The sequence below is a fragment of the Neolamprologus brichardi genome, chromosome 7 (assembly GCF_056152115.1).
Source record: "Neolamprologus brichardi isolate AB-2024 chromosome 7, ASM5615211v1, whole genome shotgun sequence".
Taxonomy (NCBI): Eukaryota; Metazoa; Chordata; class Actinopteri; order Cichliformes; family Cichlidae; genus Neolamprologus; species Neolamprologus brichardi.
The window spans coordinates 40,504,043-40,530,238 of NC_142110.1; the positions used below are offsets into that span (position 1 = coordinate 40,504,043).

At 38.4% G+C, this 26,196-nt stretch overlaps 2 protein-coding genes across 5 annotated transcripts in view; one reads left to right on the forward strand and one right to left on the reverse strand.

The window, feature by feature from the left end:
- Window positions 1-12,200, forward strand: part of grin3a (glutamate receptor, ionotropic, N-methyl-D-aspartate 3A) — a 53,945-nt gene extending 41,745 nt beyond the window's left edge. Inside the window, exons 8-10 of the mRNA XM_087844450.1 lie at window positions 327-488; window positions 738-808; window positions 10,292-12,200. Coding sequence (XP_087700576.1) covers window positions 327-488; window positions 738-808; window positions 10,292-10,856 — 798 coding nt within the window. The 3' untranslated portion in view covers window positions 10,857-12,200. The remainder of the gene's footprint in view (window positions 1-326; window positions 489-737; window positions 809-10,291) is intronic.
- A 2,765-nt stretch (window positions 12,201-14,965) lies between these two features.
- Window positions 14,966-26,196, reverse strand: part of plppr1 (phospholipid phosphatase related 1) — a 55,288-nt gene continuing 44,057 nt past the window's right edge. For 3 of the 4 annotated variants that reach the window (XM_006795576.3, XM_006795574.2, XM_006795575.3), the window contains exons 5-8: window positions 23,618-23,868; window positions 22,242-22,418; window positions 16,904-17,035; window positions 14,966-16,348 (exon numbers count right to left, since the gene is read on the reverse strand). In XM_006795576.3, the coding sequence (XP_006795639.1) occupies window positions 16,316-16,348; window positions 16,904-17,035; window positions 22,242-22,418; window positions 23,618-23,868 (593 nt within the window). In that variant the 3' untranslated portion in view covers window positions 14,966-16,315. The other variant, XM_006795577.2, reaches the window with a different exon arrangement.

The window sequence follows — 26,196 nt, forward strand, 5'->3', positions numbered from 1 at the left end:
GCAGTTTCTCTGAGCTTGCAAGGTCTGACCTCTGGGTAATTCTGCTGGGGCATCCACTCATGGGAAGATTGTGTCATTGTGTTAACAAACAACTGAATGCTCCAGACCAGTAAATTGCCAAAGCCTTTACTTTTATAGACCGTTGCATAGCATCCTGCGAAAACAATCTGTTTCACTTGACTGTTCATGGATTGTTTTTAAATATCTACTTCTCCATATGCATATCTGTATACACACTCCCTGTATAACCTCCTTTATCCTTCCCACCTTTTCACTTTCTCAAGTTTCTCTATCATATACTGATTGTCTCATTTCTTTCTCTCCAGACGCTGCAGATGGGTATAAAGCATTTTTCTGGTCTGTTTGTGATGTTGTGTGTGGGCGTGGCTTTATCTTTGCTGACCACCATAGCAGAACACATTGTGTACAAGCTGGTGATCCCAAGGGTCAAGGAGCCACGCTTCAAATACTGGCTACACACAAGCCAGGTACGGACCAGACTCACACTCAAACCCACATGTGGTGACCGTGACTGTGGTCACACTATAATTTAAAAATAGTTTGTGCAAGCAATTATGAAAAATCTACTAAGATTTATAAAATGAATAATTTTTATCTACAGTTTCTGGTTTTGCAAATTTTGTGCATTTGTTTTTTGTTCTTGCTTTGTTGTTGCTGCTTATGGTCAATTCAGACACATCATTTACAGTAAGCACATGTTGTTGCTTGTTTTCCAGAGATTACACCGGGCCCTCAACTCAGTCTTCACAGATGACAAACTACCGACTATTACAAAGCCTGAAAAGAGGTACTGTTATTGTCTTTAAAGTGTGGGCATTGTATTATTTCAGTTTGGTCTTTCATCATCTATACTTGATGAAACATCCATCCCTAAGTGACTGATCTGAATCTGATCTGAGCACATATGTGTTGTAATTATTTATGAATTGTTTGGAACATTTATTGTTACCTTCATCGGCACATTACAAAAATTCAGTATATGGTGCAACAGATCCATTTTAAACACTTTACACCAGTTTTTGTTATTTTTGCTGTTTTTCGCAGGTGTGATGTAAGAATTGTTTATTAAATGCTGCTTATTTTCCCATCACTTTGGATTTTTAAACACAATAACATAGTTACATATTACAAACGAAGATGAAAAATGCTCCTAAATGTGATGCATGCTTAAATAGACCACATTGACTGAGACTAAAAATGCAAACAAGGTGTTCCTGTAAGAAGCCAATATTTGAAAGTTAAATGGTGCATTGGCCAAATTATAAGCTGAACAGTAAGTGACATCAATTAACATCCAAATGGAAGTTAAGGGACCCATTTTTAATCAAAAACTAAATAGAAAGGTCAATCTGTTGGAAGCCAATTATCAGTGAGGGAAATTGAGAAAATAATCTCACGCTGACGTCACGTGGTATTGTTGAAAACAGTGGGTGAGAAAGGGAGAATCAGTAAATCATGAAAGCGTCTTTATGTAGGCACTTTCAGTGTCCTTTGCATGGGGCCATTTAATTCCACATATTAGTACATATTAGTTGCATACACTTTAATACTGTGTGCCATAGTGTAGCCCTGCCCTCTTCACATTTAACCATCACACATCTAATCATACCACCACCCTTTCTCTTGATTTGGATTTACTTGCAAAATAAAAGTTCAATTTTATAGTATTACATTCAACTTGAAAGATTGTCCTGCACATTCACATCTACTACTCACTCCACACTGAGAGCACACTCAGGTGGAGCACTTAAAGTAAGGATTAAATACACTTAATAATTATGGAGCCGAGGCCATGTGAGGGATGCCTGTGGTAATGAGGATGGATTGCCTACTCTTGCATAATTATACTCATTCAATCAAGTTATTCTGCATGCTGTCTAAGAGTCAGAAATTATTACCGTCTCATTGTCAGTGCTCTGCCGAAAAACTTGTGTGTCAAAAGTGTCTTTTGTGCAATCAGAGCACTGAAATCAGATCTTCCCGTGCAGGATTTTATACTCTAGACAGTTTCAGCTTGAATTAAACTGTGCGAAACGATGCCAAAATGCATCATTATCAGTCCTAGTCTGTACTGTATGGTACTGAAAATCACTATACAGGATGACCAAATGGAACACATGGATGGAAATTAAATTGGAAATCACTACTACTTAGGATGAAGCTATGGCACATTTCATTTCCTAAACGTGTTAACTAGGATGTGGGAAAACCCACAGACAGCAGAGAACACTGTCTGTGTGAGATAATTAGCAGCAGTGTCTGTAATACCGTGAAATATCCTCGGATGGCCAGTTAAGATTGCATGCTTTGGTATCAAGCACAGTGTTAAGGTCATGAAGCTCTGGCAATGACTGACAGCCAGGCTAAAATAGGATAATCTGTCGCTCTGAATACACCAATGATATCAGTTACAATTCAGCTACAATACTCTATAGTGGAGAATTGTTCTGTCTCTTTAATACCTAATACTAAAATTACGTAAATTAGTTGGGTTTTTTTTAATAAGCAGTACACTTATTTAACATTGTATTTCATATTATTTTATTAACAGTTTTCTTTTTTTGTGGCCTTCCATTTAATATGCATTATTTTATTTTATTTTGTTTTTATCTGAGTAGGGTTTTCATTTTCTAATCCCACTGTCTCATTTAGGAAAATTTAAAATGCAGGTATGATTCATGCCATGGCTGCCATGTGCTTAGATGGAATATGTGGAATTCTCATATAAAGAATATAATTCAAATCGAGTGCATCTTTAGTTCAGGCTGGAAACAAAAATCAAGCTAATAGTTCAGTCATATGCATTTGGCAAATCTCTTGCAGGGCGTGCTGTTTAGGTAATTTTAACTTCATACTTCAAGCTGCTTTGCAACCAACCTCTACCCCAGCTTCTTTTTTATGTAATGTGTCACTTAATGTCAGTTATCATTGATGATTCTTTGAATCTTTCTGCTTTTGGCTTTTCATATATGTTGGAAGGGTTGTGAGAATTTTACTGGAGGAGGACCAAAAATCTAACCTTTAATCCAACCAGTGGTAATACACAGAAAGGCAGCATTGAAGCACAAGTAATGCAGACATAGGGCAGGCAAAATGCAAAATTCAAAAACATGACAAAATATCATACAAGAGGAAACCAGAGACTAAAAACGAATAAAAACACCAGGAACTCCAGAAAAAAAGGTACAGGAAAAAAAATCACTAGAGTAATAGTAACAAGACAATATGGGAGAACAAATGGGTGTATATATACTGGGGTGAGTGATTAAGTAATTGGACACAAAAGAGTAATTGGTAGTTTGGGAATGAATGTAGAAAGCAACGCCGGTCAGATTAATCAGGTCATAGATTATAATTATCAAGGATGGGAAAACTACTAAAGGGAGGAAGTAAAACTGATTAGAATACACAAAGACTAATGATTACAAAATATAGCAGGAAATGACTTGAACCGGAACATAACACTCCAAAACCGAAGGTGAGCAACTTTCCAAAACTTAAATAACTACACATGGAAACAACAGTCTTTCTATACATATATCTTGATTTTAAAACATAGATCCAGTACATTACTATAGAGGAAAAGTTGTCTCGGGCTGGAGAAAATAAATAAAAATGTGTGCTATGTGAAGAACACGTTCTAATGTTGCAGAAAAATAATGATTCAAATTTTGGCATGACTTCAGTGTGACAAAGTTGCACACATTATGTTGCACATTTTTCTTTCTGACCTTGATAAGCATTATATTTTGTGGGTCACTGCATGGTGGTAATTTCTACAAGGGCAATAAAAGTAAAGTCTGTGTTCATATATTTTCCATTGAAATGGTTTCAATCATTGTACCAATTCATAAAAGATGAAGGAGCTGCTCTCGGAGTTAACACCCTGAATACCAAATCAAGGAAAATTGCTTAGATGGATGGATAAACAATGAAGGAATCCAGCTTTTTAGTTAATGCGAAAGGAGGAAATGCTGTAGAATACTAATGAAAAAGAATCATCTTTATCTCACACTTTTCAGAGCAGTGGAAGTGCTTTAAAACAAACAATAAATAATCAATAATATAATCAGAAAAGAAGGATAATATATGTCAGTTAACATTAAAGTATACAAGTCTAAAAACTGACTCCTTTTATTTCACCTTCGGCTTAAAAGCCTTAGTTTTCCACAAATGCTTTAGTGCTGACAGTGCAAAGACCTCATACCTCTATTTCTTTAAATCTAAATGTTCTCAACCACACCAGGGACCTACCTGTGAATATCTCACTTCGTTCAGCCTTACATACTGGTCATATTTCCTGCCTTCACAGTATGCTCCAGTTCCATTTTGATCTGGCCCAGAATTCCTTCATAATAAGTGTTTAAACCGAAATTGGAAATATATATAAATTGATATGCATACATACATCTGTTTTCACGTAACATAATTTCTTGTATTACCAAAAGATAAAAAGATAACAGTTGTGACGATTCAAATATATTTTATCTACTTTTTATGGGGTCTATCATATAACCATGTTAAACACTGTGCTTAATGCTATAAGATAAAAAAAAAAAGCTAATTTTAAATATTAAATCAACAATAATATAATGTTAATGCATTAGTCAATATCAGAATATGCAGCATAATTTTCATTGTTTTTAAGGTGTTCTTTTTTGAGCAGTGTACACAAATTTTTAACATCTGTAAAACAGTATGAAAAATTAAAATATTAAATTTTTTGTGTATTTTGGGTCACTTTGGAAAAAGACTGGTTTAAAGGATGAAATTTATTTTATTTTTACTTATTTCAAACATCAAAATTAGTCAAATTTGACCTGTATAGAATGTAATAGTTATAGAATAGTTGAAGAACTTCCTACTGGTTACATTTGTAAATGCTGAAACTTCCATGATTATCTCAAGACTTCAAAATGTTCCCTCTTTTACTGCAGACACAAGTGCAGGTGTCCTCCTGTCAAAAAGATGCACATATGAATTTAATAAAATTAAAAACAACTCTTTTCATGTTGTGTGTCAGCTTTAGCTTACAGTCTCTTTTGATGTCTGGAGTATCCGATGAAATTCTCCTTGTTACTTTTTTTTATCGCCAAGTGAAAATTCCTTTGATTCAAAGAGCTCGTCTGTTAGGCTTTACTTTGTGTGATGAGAGTATCTCATCTTCACTGCTTTAATAAAATCATGTTAGTTTTTTTTCAGCTTGCAGAGGTGGTCCAGTAGATTTTAAAAAGTTTCTTTTTGGAAAGGAAAAGAAAAGAAATTTTGTTCTCTTGTTAGACTTCAAGTTCAGTAAGGCCTACAGCAAACATTGGAGTTAAAGGGAATATGTTTTATGGTATATTGGTCCTTAATATACTTTAAAGTTGTATTTTCATCTTCAGTAATAAAGAGCAGACAGTTAAGACAATCTGAGGTATTTTTATTATGGTCTACAGTTTGTATACATAAAATATGTTTTCTTAACTTCACTTTTCATACTTTGAATCATAAATATAATTTTGTTAAGTGCATATTTTACAAAATTTGTGTGTTTCTTTAAATTGTAACACTGAATATTTCCCTTGGCTTTTAATTCTCTAACTTAACCAAACAGCTCATAATCTTTAATAAATCAATTGTAGACAATGAAGAAATAAATGAAGCTTATTATATACTAACCAAACAAAACAATGGAATAATAGCTAAATATACAAAATCAATGATAAGGGCAACATCAGCCTCTAGCAAACATTTCCATGGTTGGTGAAGCATAAAAGCAAGGACACAGTGGTATTTTCTCCAGTGATAACAGAACACTCATCTTCTCAACTTCTCCTTTATGTAGTGTAAATGCCTTTATTTATATCTTCTTCCTATTAAGTTCTTGCTGTGTTTTTTTACATGCCTTTTTTAATCTTTTTTAACATGGGTTTATTTTCATAGTCAGTACAATCAAAGAAATTGACATATCACCAAGGTGAACTACAGTTACATGTTCTTCAGAGGTTGTGTAGCTTTGAAGTGCTAGTCAAACCTCTTTGAATTGTGAATTTATATTTTCTTGTTTGTTATCCTTCTACATTGCATGTTACGTGATATTAAATGATTTTTAAAAGGCAAGAGGAATGATGTACATTGGACAATGATTAAGGATCATAGTGCTACTAAGAATGGAGGACAGCAAAAGGGGGGAGGGAGGAAAAAAGAGGATTTGTAAGGTAATACATGTTAAAGGTGCAAATGAACATGAAATCTGTGGTGTTGTGTCAAAGTAATGTCTCTCTGGACCTTCAGTCCACATTACTGCTGCTAGTGCTTGTTAGGGCAAAGATCACAATGGACCTGGGGTTGGATAGGAAAGGTTTTGGGGATCAGGGCTGGTGGTAGAGGAAATTAATTGGACATGAATTTGACTTCTATATTGAGCTCTGGCAATGTCTTCTTTTTTTGTGTTCAGTACCTACATGTGGCGATAGCCTATTCATTAAAAAACTTGTGCATAAGACTGAATCCAAGCATCTGTCAAATATTATTTGGCGAGTTGCTGCTATTCCTGTGGTTTTTCAAACTTTAACACCAGGTTCAAAGTTCTGACAAAACTGAATTGGCAATATAACCATTCAGCCAGTCAGTCAGATAATGAGACGTACTTTAAGAAATTCCAAAAACAAAGCAGTCTGGAGACCCACCGACTGTTTTTTGATGGCCCAGCCTTTGGGGACAACAATGAATGTACAGATTTAGGGCTTTTTAAAAAAAGCTAATAACAAACTGTCACTGTGGGAAGATAACCAATACTTTTGAGATCGCAGTTTGGCAAATGCATTCCCTTTTTATGCCCTCCACATGGATGTTTTACTTGCATTCAGCAGCATTTTAAATGGTCCATAGAACTTGGACTACAAGTAGAACACAAATGTAACTGGGAAATGGTCCAGTACTTATTACTCAGATCATCCATTTGGTGGATTACCTGCTAGAGGATCTTTGTTACTACAGTTATGTGGAAAAAGTCCACTGCATGACCTTGTAGAGCCACCTTTAGCAGCAATAACTTGAAGCTTTCATTTTCTGTATGACTTTATCAGTATATCACATAGGGGACTTTTGGCCCACTCTTCTTGACAGAGTCTCTTCAGTTCATTGAGGTTTGCAGGTTCACACAGCTGCCTGGACTTTGTCAGGACTTTGACCAGGCCATTGCAACACCCAGTTGCAATGGCCTGGCCCAGTAGCTGTGGTACAGATGGCCTCACATTTGACTCTGGAGTGCTTTGGTATACTGAGGAGCTCATGATAAACTCAATAACTGAAAGGTGCAGAGGTCCTGTGGAGGTTTCTTCCGAGCAACACTTTCAATCAACCTCTTACTTACTTGTTTTTTTATTCTTACTGTACTGTCATACTGACATTAAGATATACATGAACATGAACATTTGAAGGTATGACTTGGGGTGAATTTGCTGTAGCGCCCATCCTGGGAAGACTGTGGCAACACGCCTGAATGCTCAACTGAATCAAACTAGTGGTGGTCACACTTGCTATTGGTCAGATAATCAAGTGCATTTGATCTGCAGCATCTGGCTGCTAGTTAGTCAAGGTGTCTTTATATACTGGCAAGGCTGTAAGCCAAGCTAATATCCACCCACAGCTTTTCTTTAAAAGAAATTGTTTAGTTTTGTTTCATTTTACCAAGCGGCTTAACAGGATAGCATTTCCTTAGGGAGGCAAAAAGCAATTAAATGAGGAGGGTTTGGTCCTCATTACCTGGAATGACCTGAAATACTTCAGAATCACTTTAAAAATCTATTATCTTTTAGTCCTACCTAGACTACTGTATCTGTTTATATCTCTACCTATCAAAATCCCCAAATCTCAGTTCCATGACTGGGACAAACAAATATCTTGATTTATTTGGAGCGGGCGGAAACCTAGAATTAAATATAGCACATTATTAATTCATAAAGATAAAGGCGGCTTTTCCCTCCCAAGTCTCTGAGATTACTACCTTGCTGCTCAACTCAAAATAGTTATACAATGGTGTGATGATACTTGTGGGGCCGATGGAAAGACACTGAGAATATGTGTGGGGTCATTCCAATACAAGCCCTGATAGGAGATTAGAAACTGGCAACAGCTTGTCAGAAAGAACTGAACCCCTTGGCATCTTTTACATTGCTTATCTGGTTTGAGTTAGGAAAAGAACTAAATCTAAGGAACCACATTCAAGTACTTAAGTGGGTGGCTTATGACTGAGTTTAAACCAAACCAGCTGGATTTACAATTTAAGAACTGGTCACATAAAGTTATTGATGCATACTGTAAAATAATGGATAAGAATGGCCTTCAAAGTTTTCAAACATTACAAAAAAAATACGAGCTATGAAAAAGTGACTTTTTCATATACCTACAATTATGGCAATATTTGTCCTCAAAAGTGACTAAAGAAATTAATACACAACCTAATGAAATAATTAATCTGATTTTGCAAACATACTTTAAGGGATGTAAGCCAGTTATGTTTAAACTCTACCAGGGCATATTAAAAAGTAGGGGAACTTCAACAGATTATATAAAGGAACGATGGGAGAGAGAGTTGTCCACAGTTATAACTTCTGAGCAATGGGACAATATGTGTGAGACTGCTACTTCAACCTCATCTTCTGCATACTGGCGAGAATTTAGTTGGAAAAACTTGGTACGACTTTTCATAACACCAAAACAACAAACATTCTGGAGGAGCTGTGGAGAAACTGTTGCAAACCATACCCACATATTCTGGTCTTGTCGAAAACTTTCTAAATTTTGGGAAGATGTTATATCAAAGATAGAACAGACTATAGGTTTTAAATCAAAACAACGGCCCATCATAACATTTTATTTAGGAGACTTACCCGAAGAATTAACAAGCAATAACAAATATCTCCTGAAGATTCTCACTGCTGCTGCAAAAAAAGCAATTACTCGTAAGTGGCTCTGTACTGACCCCCCTGTTCTGGACGACTGGTTGGGCGTTGTTGAGGAGATTCATAAAATGGAAAAACTTACCTTTTTGTTAAGGTTGCAAGCTAATATTTATACCACAAGATGGGACAAGTGGTTGAAATCTATCCGAAATTAGAATGGGATTTATTCTTTTTTAATTCCTGTTTGTGCCTACTCACATCTATATAAACTTCTGTATGCCTCACCGAGGCTGCTCTTACATCTGTAGATGTGTTGTCAATTCATGAATATAAAGTCATGTTCTCACTGCCAGAATTGCTTTGAAGGGAAAACCTGTGTTTTTCAGTTGACTGCTTGTTTTGTTACTGTTGTTTTTGTTTGTTTGTTGTGTTCCTTTTCTGTTGTAAAAAAAAAATATGTAAAAGCTTTATTAAAAATTAAGTAACAAAAAAAAACCCGATTATCTTTTATGCACCAAATGAGAAGATTTTGTCTGCCTGTTAGAAAAAACATCAGTATATTACCATACTCACACTCTTGTAGTACTGCATGCCAAGGATCCTTGAGCAAGATACTAACTGCAAGTTGCTCTCCAATGCATTCATCAGAGGAACGATGTGTTTGAATGCTAGATAAAAAAGCACTTACGTAGAAAAATTCATTGAAAAAAAAAAGTGCTATGAGTGGATGAGGCAAGTTGTGTAAAACGCTTTGACTGCTCAGGTAGAGTAGAAAGGTGCTATCTCAAGAATAAAAGCAATGTCTCTTACTCGAATACCACAGTCAGTAGGATTCAACTAATGTCCAAAGTTTCATGATGATTCAAAAATGATATTTAAATGTTGTCTACTGATCAGCCAGCAGAGCCATAAGTCATCCCTAAGAACGTGGTGCTTGTGTAGACAATATAAACAATAAACAGGACAATACCCAAAGAACACCCTTTTCATGTAATGACATATTTAAGGAAAAGCGAAAAACTATTTCTTGGTAAGCAGTCACACTGCTATTCTTCCAAGACTCAATGTAACCCCCATAACAATCATTTCCACTCTTTACCCCCATAAGCAATCTTCTAGAAATTGTTCATCTCTTTCAGCCCAGCTCTGTGTAAATTGCAGTTTGTCATATAACACATTCAGAATTGTGTGTGCAGTGGCAACTCATGGTTTAGCCATAGCTGATGCCTTGATTTTATATTGGATTCGGAATGGAAACATTTCAATTCAATTCAATTTTATTTATATAGCGCCAAATGACAACAAAAGTCGCCTCAAGGCGCTTTATATTGTACTGCAAACATGCAGTCAGATGAACTGATGAAGGTTTCTCCTATTTCCAGGTGCAATGAGGGAAACAACCAGTCTACGCCTTGGAATCCTCCAGAGTCGTCCCACTGTAACAGGCGAAGGATCCTTCCACAAGAGATGCAAAATGACCTGGAACGCCCGTCATCCCAGGATTTCCCTCCTCCACCGCCCCCTTCTCCCCTCCCTCATCCCCACTCTCTCCCTCTGCTGGAGAAACCCCTGCCTATAGTAACTACCTCTAATGGTCGCTCTGACCTGTTAGGAAGGGGTTTGGACCAAGGACTGGGGCCAGGGCAGGGCGGTTCTGGGCAGTGCCGTGCTTTGGGAGTGGGCGACTGCGGTCCAGGTCTGGGTGTGGGACGGAACCCGCTGGTTCAAGAACTGTCAGAACTGGAGAGTCAAATCCTTGTAATCAAGCAGCAGCTGCAGTCTGCCATGAGGAGGAAGAGAGAGCTTGAACAGTACCAATCAGAAAACCAGCAAGCAAACCAGACTGCACCCAGTCAGCCCACTTCACACCAGTCTAACCAGTTTGTTCAGTATACCCAGACCCACCAGCAGATTAAACAACACAAAAACACATGTCCGGAGTTGTGAAGCCAGTCCCAATTTGTCCAGGAAAGAAAACCCTGGTTAACACACTGGACTAGTTTTCAAAACCTCAGCTGGGTCCCGGAACAAATCCTTGCCTGAGTTCTGAAGTTAGAACCCTCCCCGATTTCCAATGGCAGGATCCTCCTTATGGCTCTGGAGCTCCCCTCAACACTCCACTGAAGTGTTCGGCAGTGATCAGATCCTGCTCTGCAATTCCAAGTAGGACATTTCTCACTCCTGGAACATGAGATTGAATTAGATGAGAGGTGCTGGATAAGGGTGAAGCAGGGATCTTGAACCAAATCTGTTCTGTTGTATCACTGAAGAGCTTTGCAATTCCTTCCCCCTCTCAACTGCCCTTATATTGCCATTTTCTTTAACTCCTTTTCATGCCTATCTGGTTCTTTTACCTTTTTCCTGTTTATTTCTTCCTTTTGTCCCTGCCATGCCTCCCCTCCTAAAACCTCATTTTTCCAAGGGTACAGATTTGCTTGCTATGACATTAAGCCTGATCACAGATATGAGGACTCTTTGGTATTTAAGCTTAATAGACTAATTCACCTGAGTCTTTTAAGACTCACTGAGGATTTCAAATGACCTGAGGTTGAACCCAGTCATCTAAGTCTTCATGTTTGTGTGTCTTGCTGAAACCTTGTATCTTTCAGCTATTACCATTGATGTTTCTTGCCTTTGGTAGCATGTTTGTATTGATTAGGGGTATTTTTTCTCTAATAAGCTTTTGAAAGGGTCGGTGGGGTGGTTAGATGTAATCATTTTTTTAAAAAGATAAAGCTTTCGCAAGACACATTTACATACGTAATGAACACCAGGTTGACATCTCATGGTGGATTATAATAAGCGTACACACAATCTTATTTATGGTTCACTGTATAATGTCCTGCACTTCACTGATGCACACTGAATAAACAAAGTCACCTTAACTTGTCAGAGTTTGAGTTAGGGTATAGAAGTATTTCACAGTGAGATCACAACAATGGCAAGCTGGCAACATAAAACCTAAAACAGGATTAAATTGAACAGTCTCCAGCTTTTTCCGCGGTCAGGGACCCAAAACAAAACCTTTCTGTCCAGGCTCTTGAGGTCATACTGGTGCTCTTGTAACATTGTGACACAAAATACACACTTTTCAGTTCCTCCTTTAAGCCAGCTGTTAAATGGTAACTGTATGAACACAGACCACTAGTTTAACTCTGACACATTATTAAATGTGATTTGCATTCAAAAATGAACACAACACAACAGTTCCCTCTCTGGGGCCCTGTTTCCTTGCATCATTTCTCTTTGGGTTTGGACATGTTCTGTTATTAAATATCTTCTTTGCACTTATCTTAGTTGCGGCATTTCTTTTTTTTTTCCCCAGTGTCTTAAAAATGTTAAATTTTACAGGTCTGTAAATGATTTCCTGTACAAATTAGAAAGCAGAGTGTGGCATGCTAAGATTCTGAGGCTCAACCTTGGTTTTAAGTTATTATACCTCCAAAACCTTGACGCTGCTCGTTGCAAAACAACTTATTTCAAACAGGTTTTTTTAGAATCCTTAATCTCATTTATATCTGGCAGCAAAGTGGATTTACTGCCAAGTGACTCAAAGGAAGACCAAAAGCTCAATGATTTTAAGAGGATTTAAGGCATTTCCTTGCACTTATGAGTCCCCAGCTTTGGTAAGAGAGACAAGTGTGAATTGACACTTGAGAACAATGGCTGACAGCCACTGCAAACCAGACTTTTTTTTGTATTTATAAAAGCTTCACCATTTAGATTCATCTGTGGTTACTTATTTCAGCTCATTTTAATAGATTATTTTATAAAAACGTACAGCAGCTATATATTTAAAAAACTCAAACCACTCAGAGGTTTGTTCCCTACCTTGAAAACTACATTTGGTTGTTGCTATTCTTCACTCATATTGCTAAGGGACAGCAATTTGGACAGGAAGGCATACTCAGAACAGCTAACGATGACATTTTACGAAGACGCGGCATGGTAAAATACCGCCGCACACACAAACACAAACAGCTCCTATCTATTTAGCCAGTGTGTCTGCAGGGTAAGCGCAGGCTGTCACAGCTGAAATGAATACCTGACAGAGCAAAAGAGCAAGTGCACAGACTGAGCCGTCAGCTTTCTTTGTGTCTCTGTGCGTGTACGCCTTGCTTAGCTATGACATAAACATCAGTGAAGTCGACGCGGCTGTGACAGGATGAATCACTAGAGAAGCTAAATAACCTGGTTTTAGCACAACTATGCTCATTTTAATCACTTTTCTAGGTAGTACAGGTAGCAGCTGGACAGGGGTGTGGTGTGAGGGAAAAGAAGGGCTGCCTGTCACAAGTTATAACATGAAAGAAGAATAAAGTCATATTCATGGTGTTTTTTTTTTTTGAGTGCCTGTGTAAACACAGGTTCACTTAAACATCCTGTTTTTCTTTTGGCTTCACCCCCAAAGCAACAATATGAAGGATCAGACTCAAATTTCAGTCATCGGCATTCGTTTTACTTAACTTTTCATTCAAAAACAACCCTTAAGGTGTACTCGTACACGTTCTTTATTAAACTCAAAATTTAGGGTCATGGTGTCAGGGTTGACTGCTCGATTCAAACACTGACTGCCAGATTAATTAATGTTTACATTTACTGAGCATACACTCACAGTCAACTGTAGGCTGACTGACACCATGCCTATGAAGTCATTGGTGTAGCCGCACTCTGTTAAAACAGATGGTCTAAAACAAAAAATCATTGCAACAGCTCACAGTTCAGTTTCCAGGGATGCATATCCTCTAAAAGCAGTAATCTTACAACTCTGTTTTAGAATAACTGGCTGCTTTTATGTTTAACATGTTAGGCTTTGAGTGAACATGTCAATATTAGCATATTTCAATATGTCTGGAAATATGTGGCTTTTTCTCATCAGAATCGTATCAACCTATCAATCAATCAATCTTAGTCAGTCTGTCTATGTCTATGAGCACAACTCCTCTCCAGTAGACTATTCGACTCACAGGGTTGCCAACAGGTTATATTTTGGTTACAGGCCTGTTTGATTTTCTACATTTCAAGTCTATGATTTTAAGTTGTTAATGTGAATTTCTGTGCATGTAGAAACCAAGAGATTTGCAATTTACATCAATTTATCACAGTTTATTAACTGTATTAACACAGACAGCTTTGATAGTAGACTGACTCTGTCTTATTGTCGTTTTATTGCCATCCTAACATACCAAAGTCACCTTGAAGATGGCAACTGACTGCAAGTGGCTGCAGATCTAGTGCTTAACTAGAAAGCAACCATTTCAAAGGCAATGCGATTGCAAGTCTGTTGCATATGGTCGCAATATTTTGGTTGAACTGAAGGTTTGTTCAGTGAAATCGTCCTGTGACTCAAACACCTTGAATAACAAACCTGTTTTAGTTTTCTTCAACCTAGGAATGCAATATGTCCTTGGGCTGTTCCTGTAATAATCCAGTGACATTTAGTGATTAAGGACCAACTGCATTACACTTCCATCTTGCAAATAAAAATCCATCTATTTACTATTCAAATGAAATCAAGAGTTAACACTGGCTCAACTTTTAACATTCAGGACTACGTAACACTCTCATAGAAATGATGATGCACAGTGTTTAGATATTGGAGAATTAATTAATCTAATGGGTACCCATCCAGTTTCATACATTATATTACGTCACATCACAGCGGATGGTCCAACAGTCTGTGATCGCTCAGATCAACATTTATCAATTGGCCTATAATCAGAAACTTGTTGACTGGAAGGATAATGTGACTGCATTTTTAGCATGCAGATGACACAGCAAAGGAGGTAGGATTTGTATGCAGCTGAAGTGACACTGCAAGGCTCAAATCAGGGGGAAAAAATGGTAAGTAATGAAAACAAATCTCTGGATATTCAGACAAACACAAGGACAGACACGTTTCACACTTCTTGCATCAAGGTAACTTACAAGTACTGACTGTCAAGATGGATTGTCCTTGTCGTTGGTCACATATTTTCTAAGTAAATATAAAGTTACCATTCTCATTGAAGCGTTTGGGTACATAAAAAGAAACACAAGAGGACACACTGTTGCTACTGACTATTTAATTTTTTTGGACAAACAAAGAAAGAAAATATATGTAGCATTTCAGCTGAAATGCCTTTTTTTGTTCTCAAAGTAAAAGACAATTGTAATCACAATGATAATGAGTAATATCTATAAAACATCTTGACTTCTCTCTTCATGCTGGGCATATCTTCCAATAGGAAATGGAATCACAACATTGCATCACAATCCACTGGTGGGTTGGGGAGAGGGAGGGGTACCTTGAGGAGGAAAAGTGAAGCAGGAGTCATTAGCCTGGTTTTCAGTGAGGAGGGCTAACCAGGCCTCAAGTAAATTACTCAGTTTCAGTTGAAACGAATCTCTTATATTTTTCGCCATGAACTTATTAGGGATGTCTTCCATTGGAATTTCAGTAAATATAATTGGAAAACCATACCAGCATAATCTATACACGGATCTGGCATGGGCTAGCTCCTCTGGATCTCTCTATAGAGAGCTTCCTGTTAACATCAAAGTAAATCTGCAAATTGGGGTGAAGCACACTCATACCATGCATTTAAGCCAATCAGATTTTTGTATATTTAGCCTGATGACATGTCACTACAGGTGCAAAAACACATTTTCTGAGCATTTCAGTGACTCATCCTTGCCATTTCCTCCTAAGGGGAGAGGAGTTGTTCCCCAAACAACTGATACAAAAACATATCCAGGTTTACAGCAGGCAAACAGGTCCAAATGGATCATAATAGTCATACATATTAACAAAAATCCATAAAAAATATGACCTGACATGGTCAGTTAATGTACAGAGATAATAAAAAGAAGGATTCTGTCTTTTTTCTGTACAAATGACAAACACCACAGAACAACAACATCAATATTTTTTTTCCATAGCAGATTTTTCTTACCGAGTGGGGTACATGTGGTGATTGACAAGGCATTTCACCCGGCAGGATGTGATGTAAAACAGAGTGAGTCAGCTGACAGGAAGTGTGCAGGTTTTAACATCGTCAGGATAGGCTACGGCACTCGCTCATACAAAATGTACAAAACACCGTCCTCTAACTACAAACAGCACACCTTGGAGGAAAAAAATGTCCCATGTTTCAATGATCTCAAATAACCTGGAAAAACAATCTGTGCTTATGTTGCGATTTGTGATATTGTTGCCTGATCTGTGTGCCTTGGGAGGTTGAACTGAGTATAGCCCAACTAAATGAAAACCACTGCAAACATGGTGTATTTTGTCCCCCAGGTGATTTAAACAGATATATCAGGAGTGGTTTTTGTAAGCATTCGGAGCCACGTGACATGCGTCCTCGTCATTGTGTCTGGAAGTGCTGTGGAGACGCAAACGTGACCCGGTGCTGCCCCCTTAGTCATGTGACCTCTGTCATCGATGCCGAGTGGTTCTGAAAATGGATGTTGGAGGGAGTATGGGGGAAAAAAAGGGGACAGGGGTAGAGAAAGACAAAGAAAGAAATGAAGTGGATGGAAACAGAAAGCGTGGAAATGAAAAGGTAGAGGAAATCACGTGTCAGCTGGTGCCAAGAGTGCTCTGTGTTAAGTTTCTGTGCATTTGGTTAGGAAGAAAGGGGTGAAGTGCAAACGTCAAGCCTGCCACGTGTCATTGCTTAGTGAACAAAGAAAGAAAGGAGATAGAAAGAAAGAGAAAGAAGGAGAGTACATTTTTAACCAAATAACTTATTGATAACAAAAAATTATCTTTGGATTTATGCACCACCCTCACTTGGACCTTCTAAAAAGGGCATGAAAAAGTAGAAAAAAAGTACACGGCAATAAATTACAGTGACACCAAGTTCCAGAATTACAGAATTCCTTATCTGAAGGGAGGAATTTGCTTTAAGCTGTAGGCCTTGAGGGAGTTCTGCCAATTAATGAAGAAAGATAATGTGCATCATAGAGATTAAAGTTTATGGGATTCCAGGTTAAGTGTTTTTAGCTACCTGTGCGCTCAGGGTCTCCAGTGGGCTCTCCACACGGGGGAAAGTCATCAGAGGCAGACCGCGGTACTCCTCAGTCTTCTGTTTTGTCGCTGCACTGTGGACACCTTTGAAGTTATTCACCACACATATACCCTGTAAGGTATGAGGACAGTTTAACATTAATAGTGAGACAGGCAGAAAGACACACCAAATCACACGAACATTAGAAACTCAAACACAAAAAGTCCGAAAAAGTTGTTTAAACTCTATAAAACGAGTGAAGGGACTTTGTAGTGTAGCTTGATGTTACAGCCGTGTTCACATCTTGGTGAGGCTGCACAGTGGTGCTTTGAGGTTAATGCTATCATCAGTTAAGTTGCTACGGCGATTTAAGGAAGTATAGTCAAGGTTGATCACTGATACGTTTTGCAAATAAATGGGCAAACCAAAATCTTGATTTGAAGATCAAGTGTCTACAATTCATTCAAAGGGTTATGAATATATGTAATAAATAGTATGATAATCCACAACAACAGCTGTTGAGATTTCACTAATTCACAAATTTCAAGGAAAGGACAGCTCAGCTGATTTTGGTCATTGTATGAATTGATATGGCTCATTTAGAAAGGTACAGGTGAGGATAGGAGAATGTCTCTATAGTAGGTTTCTGAAAGTCCTTTATTCATCATTAACTGTTCCCCCCATACTAAACTCTACGCAGCGTGTGTGTGTGTGTGTGTGTGTGTGTGTGTGTGTGTGTGCGTGCGTGCGTGCGTGCGTGTGTGTGTTTGTTAGAGAGAGAGAGAAAGTAAAAGAGAGCGATCCCCTCTCCCAAATAACATTTGTTCCCAAAAATGCATCTGAATTTCAGGGAAAGGAAAACACGTCTCTCTATTTATGAATGTCATTTTAATCCTTAAGGGCTGGACTGAACTACTGGATGAGCGCCCAAAAAATTAGTTTTGTTCAAGGGGATATTATTCAGTCAATTTTGATGCATCTTCATGTTACAGTCTTGCTTCATACAGACCAGTCGCAAGGAGCTTGGATCCAAGGATCCAAGGAGCTTGGATCGGTCATTTTGTTTGGAGGCATGAGCTGTGATGTTGTTTTAAGGTACAGGTTCCTCTAGACACTGATCTGACAATTAGTATTTATTTTTTTAAATTTTAAAAGAAATCCAGGGCCACATCTGGTGGATTTTTTAAAATACAACAGCTAATGGAGGTCTGAAGCCCAGTGTGAGTCTGCTGATCAAAGGGCATTCTGGAGCAGGATGTCTCCCTTTTGGTTGTTATTTTCATTTTCAGGATTGCTGGTTTGATCTTACAGTGCCCTCCCCCATACAGTGTCATGTACCTACAAATGTTTTGGAAAACTAACATCCTGTTCCCTTTCAGCTTTAAATGGCGCAGCAAGAGCCAGCTGTTTCCTTTCTCAATTGCTTTTTGGGACAAATGTTATAGGGTTTTTTTGCTACCTTAAAAAATTCTCTTGTGGGCTTTTCTTTTCTTTCTTGGTGTGACGTAGCTACATTTTCCACATCGGAACTTTTACTGCAGTGATATAAAGTTTATATGGGTATAAAAGAGCAATCAAACATTGCGTGAGTCCCTTAAAGCTGGATATCACGGTGCTAATCTTTGTGGGCTAACAGGTGCAGAAAACAGATGCTGTGTTTCTTCATTTGTACGTTTATAAATTACAGGTAATTGTATTTTTTCCATTTTGTCCACTAGTCAGAATTTTTAATGGTAGAGACACCAGTAAGGTTGCAGTCTTTGTTAACTCCTCCACAGACTAGTTAATCAAAGAAGGCAGCCTGAGGGAGATCCCACCCCACCAGACACCAACCGTGCCCTAAGGCAGCAGCAAAGGAGAAAATTGAGCAGGAGGAAGCTCAAGGTTTTCTTGTTTGTGGCTGTTCATGGGCAGTGAATTTCTAGTGCTCCCAGACCAAGTAAATGAGTGAATTATAGCTCCTAGGGCAGAATTTACAAATAACTATCCTGTTTGACAATTCTTTACATTTTTATCACAACAAGTTTAAATTGCATGTTGAGGTGGCTGTTGTAAACACATTTCTATAAAACTGAACCACCTCCTGCTTTTTCATTCCCCATTGCGTGTCCTATCATTCATGGAAAAACACACGTGTGTGAACTGCCGCCTACTGTTTCAGATGAAGACAAAGTGAATCTGAAGATTGCCACTGAAACACTGAATTGAAAAATCATTTAGAAACTTTCCTGGTCTCAGATTTTTGCAACACAAAAATGCTGCTTTTTCCCAGACTTGTGATTAAAAGAAACTTGAAACTGTGTTGGCGGTTCAGTATTCAATGCAATGTATTATTTATTTTATTTTCCTCCCAGTGGAAAGACGTTTGTTGAGGTGGTTATGAAATGACTTTGGATTACTTTGCACCATCACCTGAGATGCACTGTTCAGTAACTGTTATTTAATTGTGTTTTTTGTCCCCTCACCGTCAACCGGTTGTGGCAGGAGGTTTCTTCCTGTTAAAAGGAAGTTTTTCCTTCCTACTGTTGCCAAGTGCTCGTTCAAAGGGGGTTGTTTGATTGTTTCAGGTTTCTCTGTATTATTGTCAGGTCTTTACCTTACGATATAAATCGCCTCCAGGTGACTGCTGTTGGGATTTAGATAAATAAAACTGAATCGAATTGAACTGAATGTAACCATATGATCTTATGCTTTACATAATTTCATATATCAGCATAAATCTCCATCCCAATCCAGTCACACTCTTGTACATCTAAGCAGCAAAGTGATATGGTTTGCATCTCCACCCTTACAAAGTTATTTTCTATCTTCACATTGCCCATTATGCAGATAATTGAAGACCCTATTTTATCAATTCATCTTTGATAGCAGATGAATTGTAATATTACCTCTTACAGTGGTTGCGACCTATATGAGTCATGCATGCCTTTTAGGTGTCATTTCTACATGCTGTGAATTAGTTTGGAACCACTTTCAAATTTCAGGGGATTTAGCTTCTATTAGACTCAGCAAGTCAGCATGTGCCTTCCCTTGAATCAAGTGGACAGCTTTATATCTTATGTTACCAACATCATCCCGGAGCCAATTCTAAAACCAAGTGCTTAACAATGATCCCTCAATCTGCTGGCAGCGGACAAATCTCTTGAAAGACCAAAGGCATTTGCTGTTTGGTGAGTCCATTCAGATCTCCTCTCTGTGAGCACTGATAGCAGCGGGATTTAAACTATACCTGCTTTCAGCTCTCTCTTTATCAATTCATTTCCTGCAAGATAGCAGTCCATCAACTTGGCTCAGTTCTCATGTGAAACGAGTTTGATAAGCTTCATTGTAAATATAAGGCAAATACAGGGGAATATGGTCAACCTTCATTCATGGTATGCTGATAATAAACTGAAAATAATGTTCAATGACGTAATGACAGATTTCCTTTTCTTTAAGCACTTGAGTTAAAGGCAACTAGACTTACACTTCAAGGCCCTTAAGACTACCATGACCTGGATGGGTGAGAACCTGCACAGACAACTCCATTTCCTTTTATCTTTTCCTGGAGATCAATGGCATAATGTATATCACTTTTAACAGTTTAATCACTGAAAGCTAGTATCAATTATCAAAGAAACAGGTGCAGTGGGTCCACCTCCTCATGGGCAGGGGCAGGGATAGCTCAGTAGGTGGAGTGGTGGCCCCATGATCGGAAGGTCAGGGGTTTGAATCCACTGAACGGCTACCCTGAGGTACCCTTGAGCAAGGTACAGTCCCTACACACTGCTCCCCGGTGCACCTGCTGAGTGGCTGCCCACTGCTTCAGTGAGTGAATGGGTCAAATGCAGCAAGAGTAATTTCCCCACGGGGATCAATAAAGTATACATTATTTTTATTATTATTATTATGCAGCAAGAAAAAGATGTGACCACACTGAACCTCACTGTTTTGCACCACAGCAGGAATTATTTAAAGAATAACCAAGACCAAGCTTCACCTGCACATGTAAATCACACTATCCCAATGCCGCTAACTTTCTTTGGTGCAGTGTTGAGTCAGACTCTTAATTTGTGACCTTTTTTTTCACTTTTTGAGTCGTGACCAAATCAAGATTCTGGCATTTTCACTCATCTCTGCTGTCCTTGGTATTAAGTTCTAATTAGTTTAGCATACACTCTACTAAAACATTACATATATTAAACATTAGCACTTTAATACCATCACTGTAGACAGATGACAGCTGTAAAAGGACTTCTATCAACCAATGTACAAATAACAAACCTCTAGCTTCTTCTTCTTATCTGAGTCTCTCCTCCATGTGTCTCCCGCATTGGCACTCAGGACTCAGCGGCAATTAGAAGTAATGAAGCCTCTGAGGTTATTAAATAAATCTTTTTGGATGGTGGGGGCAGGGGGTGGGGGGTCCCCTTCACCTTCCTTTCTCCTGAGCGAGCTTTCCCATTCAGCACAAAACAACGTGATCAGTTTAAGTTGCAATTATTACCCTGCATTTAATAACAGCATAAAATATGATGAATAGTCTGAAAAAAAGCACATTAACTTGCAGCAGAAGCCAAGCAGTTTGACTAAATCTCGCAGGACACTGATGTTGATTTTACATTATGGACAGCAGCCCAGCGAAACTGCTGTCTTGCTTGGAAAGATGAGCCCACTTTGCACATCTTATCATCAGCAACTGCTACAACAGTTATTTTACGAAGGTAAATAACAGGATGCCTAACCTCTGGAGTACGGAATCTGAATTAATCACATCACTGGTTACTGGTTACGATCTAAAAATTAATTAAAAGTAGTGTTTACCTCATTTTTCTTCTCTTTTTTTGTCCTTGCGCTTACAGATTTCAGGTTGAATCTTGGGTTATTCACTTCCTTCTTCTCTTCAATACCCCACAATCAGCCAGTGTATTCTTAGCTTGATCAATGTAGCTTAAATTACCTTTATCTAAACCTTTATTGAGCATAACATAAATCACACCTCATTCTTTTTTCACCTTTTCATATACTTGGTGCCCTCTCCAACACTTGTACTGTCACTAAAATGAATTCCATCAAAGATATACATAAAAATATTTGCTGTATATACGAATTTTAAGGCATAAATTTTCACATGGTTGACTTTGAAATGAAAACAAACCCACGTTAAAGGCTTTGGGAAGCTGCAGCTTGAATTAATCATCCAATTACCAGTTTGGGTTTGTTCCAAAATGAAGCTCAAAATGAATATTATAATTTGAAAGTAGCTCATGACCAGAATCCACCTTCTCTTTTCTCTCTTCTTCTCCGACCCCTTCTCCACCACCTTCCCAAACCTAATGCAAGTTCTAGTAGTCCTCACCAGAAACAATGCAATAGCTGATCCCAGTATAAATCCAGCCACTACATCTGAACAGTGGTTTCGATACTCTGAAACTCTGTTGAGGCCGGTGAGGAAGGCGGAGCAGAGTGTCCCCAAACAGAGCACTGGTTTGGCCAAGCGGCTGGACTTGGTCTTGATTGTACTGGTGATGTACATCTAGAAGGAGAAAGGTGGAAAGATTAGACGGTTCTTTGTCCCAAATGTCTTTAACAAAAACAAAACAAAACAAAAAAAACAGGCTCCTGCTCTTCTGTTTAGGTGGATTAGGAACAGAGGTCCCATGCAGAGCAACTGGAGGTTTTCCCACTAAAATAAAGTCAAATATTTTATCATTTCAAAATAGTGCAAAGCCCCCATGGTATAGCAAATCAGTCAAGGAAGGCTGTGAAAAAGTTACATCATAGTAGTGTAAGATTCTGCAAAACAGAGAGATCTTTTTTCCCTACAGAGAATAAAAAATTGAACCTAACAAGAGAACCTATTAATAAGTGAGAGGACTGTCAGCATTTAAAAACAAAAAGGTCTACCTGCATATATTTTCACCTCTTGAACTTTCACCTACCTCTATTCCAATCAAGTAGCGAAGGTATCAAATTCATTTTCATCAACAACAATCTGTTCTTGTATTCCTCCTGCTCCTGTTGATAAAATTTGCACTTTCACTCTCTTTTTTCCAAAGATGAGGACCTCACCCTGTCACTCAGATGTCAAACAGCTGCTCTTCAATTATCGCTTCAAAAAGTAATTTTCCGTGCGACCTCCAGCCAATTTTCTAAAAACGCCTAAACTGTCGCTGTGCTAGTGTGAAATATTCCTCACCACAATTTCAAATAGCATGAAGTCCCTCCTTGCCAATTCCTCCATCAAAGAACCAAAGGTGCTGTGTTTATAACAAATACTCCTTCTTACTCAATAGTTTTTAACTCCACATACGTATGTGCAGTACAACTTTAAGCAGCCCGGCTCAAATTATATATTTTCTGTCTGTTTTTTTTCCCCACAGACGAGTAAACCAATTACCTTCTATTCTAAACTAGAACATGGCATTGCTTTTAATTAACTATGCTCAGGTTGAATCCCTGGAGAATTTTCTTTGTCTACACAATATTGGTTGGTTTCTAATTTAAAATGGGATAAACAAACACAAACGTGTTCACATGTGCTACAAAGGGAGAATGAAAGGAAATGAAATACACCTAAATGCAAATATCGTTACACACATTCATGCCTTAAAATATATCGCATGCTGTTTAATTAAACATATACTGTGTCATTACATTAGATATACGTTTCATAAAATGTTTTTTCAAGCCTTTTTTGTCTCTGAAATAAAGGATAAAGTGCGGTCCTCTCACCGTCAGGTAAACGGCAGAGTAAACGCTCAGCGAAGCATCCTTAGATGGGAACGACCGCCGAGCCTTCTCCACCACCACGTGGTTCCCGGTGCAGATGTTGCCGTTGACGATAAACTGGTGATTAAAGCGACACTCGGTGCCAGTGTAGTTGGGCTTGCAAACAGACAGGAAGTAGGGCGAGAGACCTCCAGTCACCACCTGGCCTGCATTGACGAAGATGTCTGTAGCAAACAGACCGAATGCAAACACACCTGCGGCACCATAGACACACAGACGGGAGAGGAGAGAAGAGCACGTGAAAAGACACAAACACAGAGCAATGAAACAATCACAAATAAACACAGAAGGATTTATATAAGTTATCACCCTCCAGTGTGGGTGTTTATCTAGCTCTCAGTTCCACCACATTAAATCGTGACTATTGTGTGTGTGTGCAGACATCACTGAAGATGTCACAGTGTGGTCTGCATCACTCAAACAGAATGGGTGGTATGTCTGAGTGATGCAGACCACCCAGGAAAAATGGACAACAGCAAGCCAAATACAGACCATAAAAATAAGATAGCGTTTAATATGAATGATGGTGCTGACACTTTTAGCCCACCAACACTGACCAGTGTCTACGTCTGCATTCCTTTTGCTGTGAAATATGACTGCTGATTATCTAGCTTGCTTAGCCATGAAATTAATGTGCTTTGTGTTGTCATCCAGGCGGGTGGGGTGAGGGAGTCGCAGAGGGAGGTTTTGAGGGGCACGGGGACATGATTGTGTGAAGGGCAATGAGGGAACTGGGGGGAGGAGGGGGTTAGAGTGAGAGAAGAGAGGGGAGGGAACAAGTGAGCAGGAAATGCCTTAACAATTTCACAAATTTAACAGGTCTCAAAATATAAATCAGGTGAATTGCTGATTGAATTTCTAATGTGTTTTGTAAATTTTTTTGTCTTCAACTATGACAGGAAAGTCCAGCAGACTCTCTCTACTGGAACAGAGTCTGTCTGTCTGCCCAATTCTGGTAAAGCGTTGTTATAAAATAATCAAAATTCAAAGGTTTTATAGAGCTTTTATAGAAAATTGACACACGGACTTGTCCTTGTTTTTAAAATATATTTCATTTCCTTTCTTTTCCATGATAACAGCTGTTAGAGTACCATACAAAAACATATAAGCAATATTTGAAATACATCAGTAAAAGCAAAGGCTTCTCCACAAACATTATTTTACATGAGAGGTTTCTCTATCCCAGTGTTTGCCTGGCCTTTGGTCACTGGTCTGCATTGGGCAGCGTTCTGGTGAAAAAAGCTAATATCACACATCTTTTCCCAAAACAGTTGAGCCTCACTGAGTTTAGCAGTAGAGCAGGGTGATATGACCAAAAATATTTATCACGATATACATTTGAAAATTTGCGATAACGATATAACTGATGATATAACTGATGATATAACTGATGATATAACTGACACGAGACAAAATACTTTACAACTCCACAACTTTATTAGTGCAAAAAACCCCATCAATGTATTTTCACTTAAACAAGCAGCTGTTTTTATGTGCATTAAAGTTATATAAAAATGTAACAGTGTAAATTCCTCGCTGACAGTTTAACCAAAAGGCATTTCCAGTGGAAACTGGACGACATATCCTCAGCATAACCATGTATAATATCCACAAAACTTAAAAAGAGGTTATGCACACACAATACGGTAATATTATGTTGAAGCGCAGTACGTATCACTCCGCGAGGCTCCTGCCTACGATAGCCGTAACGCTCCGACAATCCATCAAGCGGTGCGGCTTCGTAGCTTAGCAAAGTCGTACTAAAACATTTGACAGATTTTCGAGCGCCGTGTACAACATAAAATTGTTTCGAGGTCAGTAAAGACAACCAGAATTCATACATAAGGCACACGGGATTATAAGGGGCTCTGTCGATTTTCAGAAAAATCAAAGGATTGATTTTAAGTGTGCCGTATTTTCCAAACAACACGGCAATAACGACGGCCCGCTAGCATGCTCTACTAAAAATAGTTCTTTGTTGTGTATCTGACGGACGAAAGCTAAACCAGTTCCACCACTGAAGCTGCAGCATTTTTACAAACCAGTTCTGGTTCATCTGTTTCATTCAACGATCCACTTTGGCTCTTCTCATTCTGAGTCGCCGCCATGTGCGTATGAAAACAAAGGCACTGTGCATACGCGTTTTACCCATATTCTATCACGATATTTCATTTTCCTATCGTTGCCAGCCCTATTTAGCAGCATATTTAAATTTAATTAAAATGTGTCATCTGATGCTTAAGCAGTCAACATCATTTAAACGCATTGGTTCAAATTATATTTACTTGATACTTGAGCCAAAAACATTATCCAACTTCACTGCAAAAACAGAAAAGTCATCATTCAGCTACCATGTCATTTTTTAAAAAGTTTTTCCATTTTATCTACAGCTGTTAAACACACTACATCACTGTGACTCAACAACATTACAGCAACAAAGTCAGTACCAGACACACATGTCACAGTTGTTTTGCTACTTGATGGCCATGTTTGTTGAGAGCCGCTTTCTTTATTGAAGTACA